Below are 13,651 nucleotides of genomic sequence, written 5' to 3'. Positions count from 1 at the left end.
ATAAATATTTGAGGTTCATTTCTAATTATTTAGACTCGGTAAATTGTTGATCCTTACCTCTGTTAGTATGTGAGCCATAGACTGGCATAAAAAGTCACTTTATAAGTATCACTTTATTTTTTTACTTCCATTCAGAACCTTTGCTGAAATTTAAGCTTTCGCTTTCGACTTGGAATATACTAAAATCTAGCGGTCCATAAAAAGCAGCCGCTTCCACTTTGACCTTTAGCTCTAGTTTAGCCGAATAGTCACTTTCAATCTTTAATTGAACTTGAACTTCGGGATGACTTTGAGACTTACGACGCAACACAATGGCGAGAACAATACAGTACGTGTTTATATTATAATATATGTCCATTGTTATAATTGTGTGACTGAATTAAAACTCTAATATTATTTTTTTCAATACGCCTCATGTTGCATATTATTATAAAAATATTTTCTGGCTTAAATTCTAAAAATGCAATATTTAATGTCAGAAATTTTACATTGGACAAATAAATTTACTCTGGAATGGAAAACGCGCCCGTGTCGGATAACGTTACTAGCGCCACATATAACGTTATCCAATTCGGGCATTTCTAAATGATATACAATGTTTTCTTGGGATCATGGCGGATTATAAACAGGGGCTGGCTCTTGTCGAGATTTCGTCCCTTGTTTCTATCCGCTAGGGTGGCACTTAAAGCCGACGAAAGGGTAGTTGGAGTCTAGTTGGGGGGAAGAAAATATTGCAGTCGATTGCAATCTATGCATACATTAAAGGGCTGAAAGGCGAAACGCCCCCCATCATCGTATAAATTTATGATATCTTTGGGTGAAATTCAAATTTGAATACTTTATGGTGTTTAAAATGTTTAGTTGACTTTAGTAAGAGCGATGTGTGGAGCGGAAAATTTTACTTTATGTATGTATGTATATAACAATACAGTTTCATACTTTTATATGTTAGTGACTTGTTTCTGAGTTTAAGATCAGCCTTGAGAAAATATCTGCTGGAGATTTATACTTATACTAAGTAGAGTTTGAAATTTTCTGAATCAGTCAGAAATTCTCATGAATGAAGGTGGTTAGAAAGTTTTTCGCTGTGTCTATTAAACAATGTTTTTGAAAAAATTTGCAAAATTTAATTAATATTTGCTAATAATTTTACATAATTTTTGCATTTGTGTTGAAAAAGTTTCTATGGTAAAATATACCACAAATTATATTTAAGTCTGGAGCCTTTGGCAATATATAAAAACAGATTTATTCTTAAATTATTTTTGACGAATAGTTATTGTAAAAATTTTTCGAAATTAATCCATTAAATTAAATATTCAATTGCGTTTTAAATTTTACTATTAATTTAGTTAATCGATTTTATTAACCTTTTTCATACAAATTTAATTTAAACTTATCATAAATGACATTGCACAATCTTCAAGTGTTTAGTCTCGGCGTTGTCAAACCTATTACACCCTTCTTATTTTATTTATTTTCTGAATGCTACAGCTTATGTAAAGCTTTACAACCCCCACATCCTTGACATTTTTACTCACCATTTGTGTCGAAATCCAGCTATGAATACGTCTTTCAGCGAATTTTAAAGGACTCAGTAATGCTGCGATGATGTAACCCCGTTTTTCTTAGTTGTTTTTGTTTTCTTTCTTTCAATTCTCGGTCTAGGTTTTATACCATATCTACTAAGCCTTTTGAAATAAAATTATTCACTGGTGCTATGATTCGATCTTTGATCTTTACTTCATCTTAAATAGATTTTTCATGCCAGTTATAATAATACGATATTATAATTAAATTATAATTAAACTGTGAGCAAAAAAATATATAAGATGCTCCACTATTATGTCGAGGGCTATACATTTAATTTTACGATCCCAACCGCTGGGCTGCGTCTTCTAAGGTGAGAGGTCAACTTTACTTACATAGTTAAATAAGAACCCCCTTTGAACATTTTTATAAGTCTAATGAGGTTCTTCTACATATCCACACAATCGCGTAAATGACATATACCTTGACTTACGTTGTATGAAACGTCTCGAAAACGGCTTTTTAATCTACGTAAGCGGCGCTCGGTCGATTCTCTTGCTGCAATGACCGAATCTCATTTAAAAATGGCACGAAATCAAATTTCCGCTCCAGCGCATGCACAGGGGATGATAGCAGATACCTATGTATACAGAAGTGGGTATCGCAAATTAAAAAGTTCAGCCTTTTCGACCGAATCGAATCGGTTTTGATGCGATATCGCAACTCCTTGTAGAAGAAGACTCCGCGGATACTTGAGCTGGTGGCATAATGGAAAGAATCCTTTGAAACGTCGCCGGTTCATTAAGGACGTTTAGTGTCGAGGATCGACCCCACTGCCCCCCAGGAAATTCGCCAAAGGCAAATAAGAGGATCTCTTTGTTCCATTGAATGGACTCGAAAATTCGCCGGGCCGAAAAGATGGGTTTAATTTTTTGATAATCTGCATGGCTACGAAAAATTTATAGTTATCTTGATAACTCTGCTCTACATGTATACAATTTCTTTTTTGTATATAATTTATATATTTACAATATGTAGTACATTATGCAATTATAAGTAATATATACACCATATATTTTAAAAGATATAATATATATAGTTATAAGATACGATTCCCTGTTTTCTTTAATCAAATTATTTTCTACAAATTAGTTTTGGGTCCGGAATGTTTTTAAGAATCACGATCGCTTCCTCTTTTAATGTTTGTTAGAGCCAAGATATCACTGGTCGACTAACCTATGACTATCGCCATCCAGCTTCTTAATACGCTAGCATTTAATGTCAGCTACGAGGAGCTGATCTGGGGTGTATATTTTAATTTTAATATTTTATGATTTTTTCTCTTAAATACATACATTATTTTTATATTTTTGTGTGTATTATAATAATACAATATATTGCTTTTTATTTTGACCATCATGATGCATTGCGATAATCTGTCAGATACACTATATATTAAGTTAATTCTTACAATATTCATCAAGTTTCGTTACTTATTTATTGTCATGGCAAATTGGAAATTTGATTGAATGGCAATTTTGCCTCAATCAATATTAGTGGACCCAAATATTTCAGCAGCTAGTGAGATTGAATAATAATTTGTACTGTAGTAGTTTAATTATATTTGAGAATTACAAAATTCAACTGTAACTTAAGTCGTATTTTAAATAAAAAAAACTGCTTTTACTGCCTTTTACGATAATATTTACAATATAATTCGATAAATGTGTATTTGGAAAGGTTGTTAATTTTGTTAATAAAATATTACATTAACTCTGAATACATCAGTTGCAACGTCACAAATGAGCGCGGACAAATGGGCGTGCGTCAAAAGAGCGCTGCAATATAAGCGCTGCGTCATAAGAGCGAAAAAATACTTGGAGAAAATTAAGTAATGAATATTTTAGAAATTAGGTATACAAAATAAATGTAAATTGTGAAAAAATTACAAAGAATAAAAATTCACGGAATATATGCGGTAAAATTAGTATTTTATGTGCCAGAGCGTAATGACGATTAAAATGATTAGCCAATAAAAACATTATTATTTATTAATCATTACGTACATATGAAAGTATGGCTCCCCATCCCCATATGTACGATATACATATATTTTTACTAAAATGAAACGCTGTTTTTAATTTATCATTAGATTTGTTTTGTAATGTTTCATTAAATTGACAAATAATTATCGACTCGACTTGCAATAAATACATACAGTTATAGGGCAGGTATATGGCTCGTCAGACCTTTTTTTTCATTTATTATAGACAACTACACTTTATCGCGAATGTCGGCTGAGTACGAATATTATATAATATATTTTTATTAATTAAACTATTACTGTTTTAATCGTTTAATCTGTAAGAAAATTTATATATTATTAAAACTACACATATGATATATGTTTGTTAATCGAAAATTTCTATATGTATGGTCAGAAATGTGCCAAGACGTTTGGTTAATTTAGTAATTTAATCAATTATTGTGTTTACTATACATATACATATACATATGTACGTATTAGTCGTAATGAATCTTTTCCAGCAGATGTTCGAGCTTTTTTACTTGAATTTTACAACTTCGGTGAAAGGTACATATTTGCAGATAAGCAAATAGCAAATAAAAATTTCGTAAAACTTTTTTCGAAAACATTTTTTTAATTTATAATGGATAAATAAAATATAATATTCAATTTTCACAGTATCGCGGTTGGTTTTGAGTTCCTTCGGTTTAAGGAATTTTTGAAAATTTTTATTGGTATATTTTCTATTGTTAAAACACGAAGATGCCACGACACCTTAAGTCTGATCATCCCAGAAGATGGGCACACGTGAGAATATAGGCTTTTACATGTACAAGGTGTCTATGATGAAAAAAATCTATTTTATATACCTAATTTATTAACACGATTATTTCATTAATTAATTTACCCACTTTAAACCCTTTCATTGTTGATATAAATACCACGAATGACTTACAACTATCTATAGGGATTAATCTTCCTAATAGATTTACAGATTCACCAATTACTACTTTAAGTTTTAATGTCGTAAAAATAATTTTAAACGAGTGCGTATAATCCGTGTCATTCACCAATGTCATGCATTGGTTGCACCTGGACAGCGATGATTTTTTTTGTAAAGGGTTACAATTAGGTATTTAAAAAGTCCACTATCTTTTTGATAATCATAATTTTCAAATGATTTTATTAATCTTAAACTTTGCGCTTAAAATTTAAATTGCGCTTGTTTTCGCCATTCACGATAAAGTGTAGCAGTCTAAAATAAATGAAAAAAAGGTCTGGCGGGCCACATACCTGCCCTACAACTGTACGCATTTATTGCAAGTCGAGTCGATAATTATTTGTCAATTTAATGAAACATTACAAAACAAATCTAATGATAAATTCAAAATCAGCGTTTTATTTTAGTAAAAATATATGTATATCATACGTATGGAGATGGGGAGCCATACTTTCGTACGTACGTAATAATTAATAAATAATAATGTTTTCATTGGCTAATCATTATACTCATCATTACGCTCTGGCACATAAATACTAATTTTACCGCCTATATCTCGTGAATTTTTATTCTTTGTAAATTTCTCACAATTTACTTATATTATGTATACCTAATTTCTAAAATATTCATTACTTGATTTTCTCCACGTATTTTTGCGCTCTTATGACGTGCTCTCTTTTGTCAAACGCTCATATGACTGTCTGCGGATTTGACGCACGCTATTTTGTTACAGCGCTACTTTGGTAAACGCTCTTATGACGCAGCGCTAATATGACGGCGCTCATTTGTCGCACGCTCTTTTGACCGGCCGCCTACATCAACATATATCTATAAAAAATCGTGATTTTAAATGGAACAGATTTTAAAGTTGTAATATATTATATGTGTATATCTAAAATAGTTACATATAATATGGTCAATATTGACCTCTTTTTTATTTTTAATATCGAAGTTTTCTGCTTGTTTATATTTCATTATATTTACATCTTAAGATAGTTTGTAATATATTATGTCATGGATATGTATTTGAGATTCATATTAAATGAAGGATTCTTATACGGATTTAGTTCATTATTATTTCAGAGAAATATTCATATAGCTTTTATTGTATAAAGCTTCTAAGAAGAATCTTTCTGCAAATAGTTTTATTCCTATTACAGACTCATGTTGTACAAATAGCGTTTTTTATTACTTGCTTATAAATAATTTGAAAGGATTTTTTTATTATTATTATATGGATTGAAATGTTAATTTATATAGATATGTACTAATTGATTATTAAATTTATATTTATTGTATTGTACTATGAATCTCGAGAGAATTGTTTGAGATATAGTGCCCTAGGCAGTAGCTTTGTATCTATGAACGGGCAACTTTAATAGGTAAAAGTTTTGACGTGATGAATCAAAGAGGATGTTCAAATGCACTAAAGGAAGATGTAAGATCTACATAATAGTATTGAGAAATAGTAATCTAATTCTACAATAAATTAAACAAGCTTTTTTACAATAATTTGCTTTATTTGCGAATATTTGTTACAAATAGATGCGTATCCAACACATGATATATTATTTACAATAAAGTATCTTGTTAAGTAGACCAAATATCACAGCGGTTAATAAAATTATTCTCCACATATTTTTCCTTCACACGTATTATTAATTTTACACGCACTCCAATTGTTCGTCAATTTTGTTATTTTAATTATTAATAATAAATATACATGATTTCTATTATATATATATAAATTATATAAAATCGTCAATTTTTTGATCTATCGAGTGATTTGGGACGAATGCAGTTTTGTGTGAAAATAAAACGACTTTATCGTCACTCTGCGTGTTCAACACGTTCTATATAAATATATACATAATTCGTATCTGGCATACATATATATTTAATATGTATACATATACAACTCCATACAAAATTAATGATTTAAGACATAATTTTTTTCGTATGTACAAAATATGTTTTTTTTTTTCTTCTTCGTTTTAGATTAATTTATACATTAACAAAGACTGAGAAAATAAATTTACATTCATAAACATTTAATTAAAATTAATTATGTAGCTCATCAACAAGCATAGTAATGTTAAAAAAATGAAAACCGCTCGATTCTCGTTCAGTGGTGTGCTCGAACCGCTACCTGTAAATTAATAATAAATAATTAATAATCAATATATTGTAAAGTGTTAATTTGGAATAAAACTCATGCATCAATGTGCGTCAAATCAAATGGGAGATCACATATTTAAGTTGTATATACAAAATAAAAACACAAAACCCAAAATAAAAATAATATGTGAGTCCCAGTATTATTTTCTTTATTAAAAAAATATCAAGGTCGATCTTTGTGAGTCTGTCGTGTGTTATAAGTGTCTGATAATTGTCTGTGAATATCTGGAAGTAACAATATTAAATTTTGAAGGTTCTTATACAGCTATTAAATACACTTGCCTGGCCCGTGAACTTCCAAAGCATTGTCGACAGCTGCCGTTAGCTGTGCTGTCGGCATGACTCCTGGCAGCATGAGGCACGCACAAAAGGTAATAAATTTCAAGCTTATGATATAGAAAATATACACAAAAAAAAAAAAAAGACAAAATAGAAAATAGAACCTAGGAGATTTACGACCGTTCGACCCTGATTGCGAAAAAGCTCGAAGAGTTCGAGCACATTTTTCGTAACATACTCAACACTATAATAAATCGATAAATGCAGAAAGAGCATGTTTATGTACTAAGGTACTGTACAACATATTTTAACTTAAGAATACAAAAATAATTTTATATTTGAAATTAAATGCTGATTTTTTCCGTATCATATTTTTCAAAAATGCTGCTCGTTCACACTGTTCCGATTACATTGCTTTATTACATTTTTTATTTTTCTTAAGCTTTGCCTTAATTAAATATTTACAAAAAATATTATATATATATATTTAAATGTAACATTAAAAATTGATTATATTTAGTTTTAGATTGATACTACTGTTTATGATGCGCATATTATTTATCAGCCATATTGAAAGCGTAGTTTGTGTTTTTTGGTCAAGTATTGACAACATATTATGTCACGCTAAAGAATTTGCATTAAATTTTATAATAAAAATGTAATAAAGTAGTTAATTTCTGAATAAGGCTTTTGGCGAATATGTCTAAACGAAGTGTTTACAATCGGTACAAATGTTTTAAAGAGAGTTGTAAATACTTATTATATTTATGGCACCGAAACAAGATTAAAAAATTACGTCAAGTTTAATTAAAAGGCAAGTTTCTCTTCACTCTTTTCATTTAATATAACAGTTTACTTAACTATTAATTCCTAATACCAGGTAATACGACTAAAAAGTATTATTAATTCGCAGTTTTACATCAACAGTACAAAAAGTATCTTAGTCACTGATTAACGTCCCATATAAGCATTTGTGCATTTCGTTCAATCAACAAAGAATATGTTTTCCTAGATTTTCCTAATCCCACGGAAGAATATCGCCATGATTAATTCAAATAGAGCTAGGTCGTACATATTAGGTTTTAAAAAATTGTTATTATGAGCAATTTCAGCTCAAATAAATTATTTTATATAAATTCAACCAAAAAAAATATATCTGAAGCGCAATCGCGTACGACTTAAAAGCCCCCGTCGATAATAAATTTATTTATATCAAATAGTGCAAAAAATAACATAAATATTTGTAGCATAAAACAGATATTGTATTTTAAGCATCCAATGCAAATTTTTAAAATATGATTAGTCATAAGAGTATCATATACATATATTATATATCAGTGGCGTGCGGTGACTTTTGAAACAGGGGTGGGGAGAAACAAAAGCTATATTTTTTAAATTATTTTCTGTATTTGAGCAACATATTATGTATTTATTTTTTTAAAATAATTTTATTCGACGCTTCTGCTTATAAAAGTCATCAATAACCACATCATATAATATATTGTCTTTCATTAATTTGTCTAAAAGTATTTTTTCTATTGATATTACTGCAAGAGTTGACAATCTATTCTCACTTTGACTATTTCTAGTGAATGTATTTATTCATTTCAATTAAAAATTAATTTTAATAAATTGAATACTTCCGTTAAAATATAATTTAGTTAAATTTTAATAATCACAATGCAATTTATAGCTTTTAAATGGAATTTCGGAGACAAATATAAATAAATAAGTTTAGCTTTCAACCTCATTAAATTAAAAAAAGTTCCATACGAGCATTGAAGTGATATAAAAAGCGGTTCTGGAAAATTAAAAAAAAATGTTGGAAAAATAGACAGAATAGACGTAAATCGCATGAACCGTTGATGACGGACAAATACAAGCACGAGTAACGGTTGAAGATCTAGTACGCATGCGCGACCAATTCAATTCCTGATAAGCAATTCATGGCGCACGACAGCGCAAGACAGCTGACCAGCCAGCTCGCCCGCACTGCATTCGACTTTAGCCGCGCTCTCGGTATGGTTGTCTGTAGCCGTTTTTCTGAGCGATTACTTTACGATTACGATTCATAATTTTTACAACTATGTTTTACTTTTAAATTAAATCTAATATAATTATTTAATTGATTTAATAACTATATTTATATGTTAAACTATGCATTGATTTTAAATAATCTAGTATTTTTTCTACAATCACTTATAATTTTTCGGTTAGAACATTTATTAGTACTACATATTATCATTAATATCGATACAATATTTTAATTACTAAAAAAAGAAAAACCTTACTACAGCAGTCTGTATAATATTATTTTTTAATTTTAACAACAAAAAACATTTTTTTTAATTAAAAAGTTGAAAATTACGTATTAAATATAATTATTTAAATTTGACTACATAAAATAAAAACTTAGATGATATATAAATTTTAAAGACAATTTTTATGACGTATTAAAGAAAAAGCTTTTAATTTTAACTATAAATTATATTATGAACAATTCCATAAAATACAATATATGCTCCTCCATAATATTCTATAATTTTACTACAACTTGCAATATCTGAAAAATGTATATATAAGGTAAACCAAAAGTAACCCTAGTGCCCATTTTATATAAATATATTCCATGAACCATTAATGCAATGAACAAATGATAAGATAAGGTTCAATTACTTTTCATTTACGTATTACCTCAAAAGTATATTCTAATGTGCTGATTTTTCAAACGTAACAATATCATTGTATGAAAAGATTTTACATTTTTTTATTGATTTTATTCAATCTATGCATATAAATTTGCTAATTTTTCAAATTTATTATTCATTCTTTATGTTGTTTTTATAGTCGTGATAGTTTGAAATATATGTTATTTGATAGTTAAAAATAAAGAGACCGAAAGTTACATATATTTATAAAACTTCCGCATTTAGAGATTCAAATTTATTCTAAACACTTTATTTTTAAATTTTATTTTATATTAATAAATCAAATATCAAACAATATTTAATAAAAATAAAGTACACATTTCATTGAGGAACTGAAAAAATTATGCTCAAATTAAAATGTCGCTTATATTTTTTTAAATAACATAAATGCTGTATTTATATAATATTATTATTTTTCTGTCAAGTAAAGACTTTTCTTTGATTAAAGCTTTCATTTTATTTTATTTTACAATGTCAGTTATTTTATTTATATATTTGTATAGACAATTTGACTAAATTAAACATATTTTAAAAATAGCTCTCTTTTATATGGTACGCTGTGAATAAATTCCATACATTTTGAACACAGTAAAAATCAAAAATAAATATCCCATATTGCTGAGCTAAATCCGTATAAGGCAAATAAATATATTTATATCTTTGACTCTTTTAAATATATATAAGCTCTCACAATGTGTTCCTTAAGGAATAGATTTATAGCCGTCTCGCGCAATTGATCTACACCGACTATAAATAACTGTGAATTACTATTTACATAATTTACGATAATGGTAGTTTATCGACCGCTTATATTTGACCTATAAATTATTTGAAGCATAAATGATTTGGAAGATTTGATAGTACCAAAAATATTAAATTTATTTATATATATATAAATACTGCTAGAAAGTATCGTAACCCATTAAATATTCGTGTATATATTATAATTTGTTAGTAGTTATATTTTACCTTGTTAATTTTAGTACAATTACATTTAAAACGTATATTTGTATATATATATATTCTAATTTTACATGTTAACTAAACAAATACGATCAAAATGTTATGTAGAGAATAAGAAAATACCTGGATGGTATGTGAATTGCTTGCTAGCCACGTAATTAGCTTGAGAGACCATCATTTGGCAGACAAAATCCTCTTGGTCCTCCAAGTCCGAGTCCTTTACGACGGTTGTTCCTATGATGTCGAAAAGACCATCTGCTCCAAGCTCCACGTCAGTTTTCACCTCCTTAATCACATTCCTGGGGAATAAACGAGCATGGCATTAATTAAAGTTAGGTTTTATTAAGAAATATTTTCGGCTGTAACCCGTCGCGTAACTTTAACGGCGAAAATTTAACTGAGACATCTGTTTGAGTTAAAAAGCGATTTCGCTATAATGAAATTTTAGGGATCATTTTTAAACTATTTAATTTAAAAACGTATGTCTCTCTTGTATAACACCCGGTAGATTAAATTTTACAGCAAATCATATTTATCATATCAATATTTTTAAACAATAATAACTTTTTAATTTTATTTGTGGACCACGCAAAAAATTTTGATTAAAAGACGATCTGAAATTAATTACAATCTTATAATGAAAAAATTACAGGTGAGTTGAAAAAATATCAAATAATAAGACAAAATTTAAGTTGTATTTGAAGTATTATATGTTTATTGTTTAAACATAAGATTTTTACAAGAGTTAACTAATAGTGAAAACTCAGTATAGCGAAGCTCATGGGAGCAATAAAAAAAATTCGTTATATTGAATGTAAGGAAAATGACATATTTTTTTTTTAATTACCATATTACTACAGCATCGAAATAACCTCTTACAAGATTGTTTTTTATGCATTTTAAATATACTGTAATGAACACAATGAAATTTGTTGAAAAAATGTTTTATAAAAAAAATTGAGGTTCGGCGAAATACCTTGAATGTTGCTAAATCAAGGTCGAACTGAATTCGGAGAAATATTGTGTCAAGTTATAACGGATCAAAATATATCGTTATACTGAGATCAGTCTTCGTTACAATAAAAACATTTTTTATGAACGTTTATCAGGGACAAATTAAAGATTCGTTATACTGAGAATTTCGTTATTTTGGTATTCGTTACAAAGAGATTTCACTGTATCAGTTATTATAAAAATTTCTAACAGTTTTGGCATAGTTTATTTTATAATTTATGCTGTATTATTACCATATAATATTTAATAATCAGTAAAGATTATAAAATAAAAATGTCTTTTTAAACGTTAAAATATATCGTCTTTTTTTTTTAGCAGATAAACTAATGTTTACATGTTCCGTCTGCATTTAAAATTTTATTTATATTAAATTGTATTAAAAAATAAGCAACAAATCGTACATATTATAAAATTATCTTTATATATTTTATTACCATTGTAAAATAAATTTGATTCATGATACATAAAGTCACTGGTTACGACCTTTTATTGAGTTATTAAAGGCTTATTTTTGGCATCGAAGCTTATTTAATTATTCATTGACGATGTACTTAGACTATGATAGTTCGCACATTAATGAAAGGTAGCTTAAATATGTTTCAAACTTATTAAGACAAAAAACATATTATGTAAGATCTTTGGAAAATAAACCTAAATAAATTTAAACCAATACTGCATAAAAAAAGCAGATTTATTATATGTTTTTTTAAAACAGGAAGCCATTGTTTACTAAATAAAAGTATATATAAAACAATATATTTATAACTCGCCATTTTTTATGAAAGTATAAACATTATAGTTAAATTGTTTTTATATATTATTTTCCGTTTAACTTTTATATATATATATATATATATATATATATATATATATATATATATATATATATATATATATATATATATATATATATATATATATATATATATATATATATATATATATATATATATATATATATATATATATATATATATATATATATATATATATATATATATATATATATATATATATATATATATTATTTAACCCTTAAATATATTCTTTAAAATTCGTTGTTCCATCAGCACATACAAATTTTATTGCATTACACAAATATCAAGATCCTAAACTACTTGAAAACAAATAAAAAATTAAGTAAAGAATACCTCGATAGCTTAAATAGTAAATTAAGAATTAAATAATAACGATCTATCACAAGAAAATAGCGTTTAATATATTATTTAAATGCAGATCGTTGAAAATATAAATAAATAAAGTGTAACACCTCATACATGATTACACCAGTCAACATACACGGGTCAAGCGCGTCTGAAATCCCGCGAACAGTGCCCGTTGATCTAGCATATGATTTCTTCTAGTACGGATTATTTGCACGACGCGACACAAAACAAGACTATTTATTCGCTACAAGGACGCCACGGATATCTTCGACTAGGCCTCACCTTCTGTAGACTTCAAGAGTAACTGATATCTACTTTCGAAGGATTAATATATAAATTAATATGTGTATAGTAGATATTTTGCAACTAATCATGCAATACATAATTTATTAAATGTCTTACAGTATGATGTGGAAAGATAATATTACAATATGTAAATTATTCTAAATAAATTTTATATTTTAATTATTAAAATGTTACTAAGCAAAATGTCAATGAAAGGATAAGTTTAATTATTAAAAAGCGAACCAAAAATAAAATCTAATAATAGAAGTCCCGATTTAGTCTTGTCGTCTTTTATGATAAATTATTTTCGTAATATACGTGATCGTCAGATATAAAAACACGGTCGAAATTAGCCGAACTTTCTTTCTAACCACAGCCTTCTTCCCTTTCAACTATGCATAAATCATACGACACAGACACGTGGCGTATATAAATTAAGCTCTAACGGCGAAAGCTCATTTTAAATTCGAGTGCGACACGCACGACGGCAGCGGAGTTAAAA

The 13,651-nt window shown here is 27.8% G+C and overlaps 1 protein-coding gene across 15 annotated transcripts in view; it reads right to left on the bottom strand.

Annotated features, from left to right (window-relative positions):
• Nucleotides 1–6,357: 6,357 nt before the first annotated feature.
• Nucleotides 6,358–13,651, bottom strand: part of LOC148230353 (uncharacterized) — a 76,719-nt gene continuing 69,425 nt past the window's right edge. For 9 of the 15 annotated variants that reach the window (XM_088194905.1, XM_088194904.1, XM_088194906.1 and 6 more), the window contains exons 7-8: nt 10,808–10,983; nt 6,358–6,705 (exon numbers count right to left, since the gene is read on the bottom strand). In XM_088194905.1, coding sequence (XP_088051031.1) covers nt 6,608–6,705; nt 10,808–10,983 — 274 coding nt within the window. In that variant the 3' untranslated portion in view covers nt 6,358–6,607. Of the gene's footprint in view, nt 6,706–6,734; nt 7,080–10,807; nt 10,984–13,651 lie in introns of those variants that run through there. The other 6 variants (XM_088194913.1, XM_088194917.1, XM_088194914.1 and 3 more) reach the window with 1 other exon arrangement.

The sequence above is a fragment of the Plectrocnemia conspersa genome, unplaced genomic scaffold, assembly GCF_051122295.1.
Source record: "Plectrocnemia conspersa isolate PC_06_02 unplaced genomic scaffold, ASM5112229v1 ptg000010l, whole genome shotgun sequence".
NCBI lineage: Eukaryota > Metazoa > Arthropoda > Insecta > Trichoptera > Polycentropodidae > Plectrocnemia > Plectrocnemia conspersa.
The sequence above is the reverse complement of the archived record's forward strand: the minus strand, read 5'-3'. Positions and strand labels throughout refer to the sequence as shown.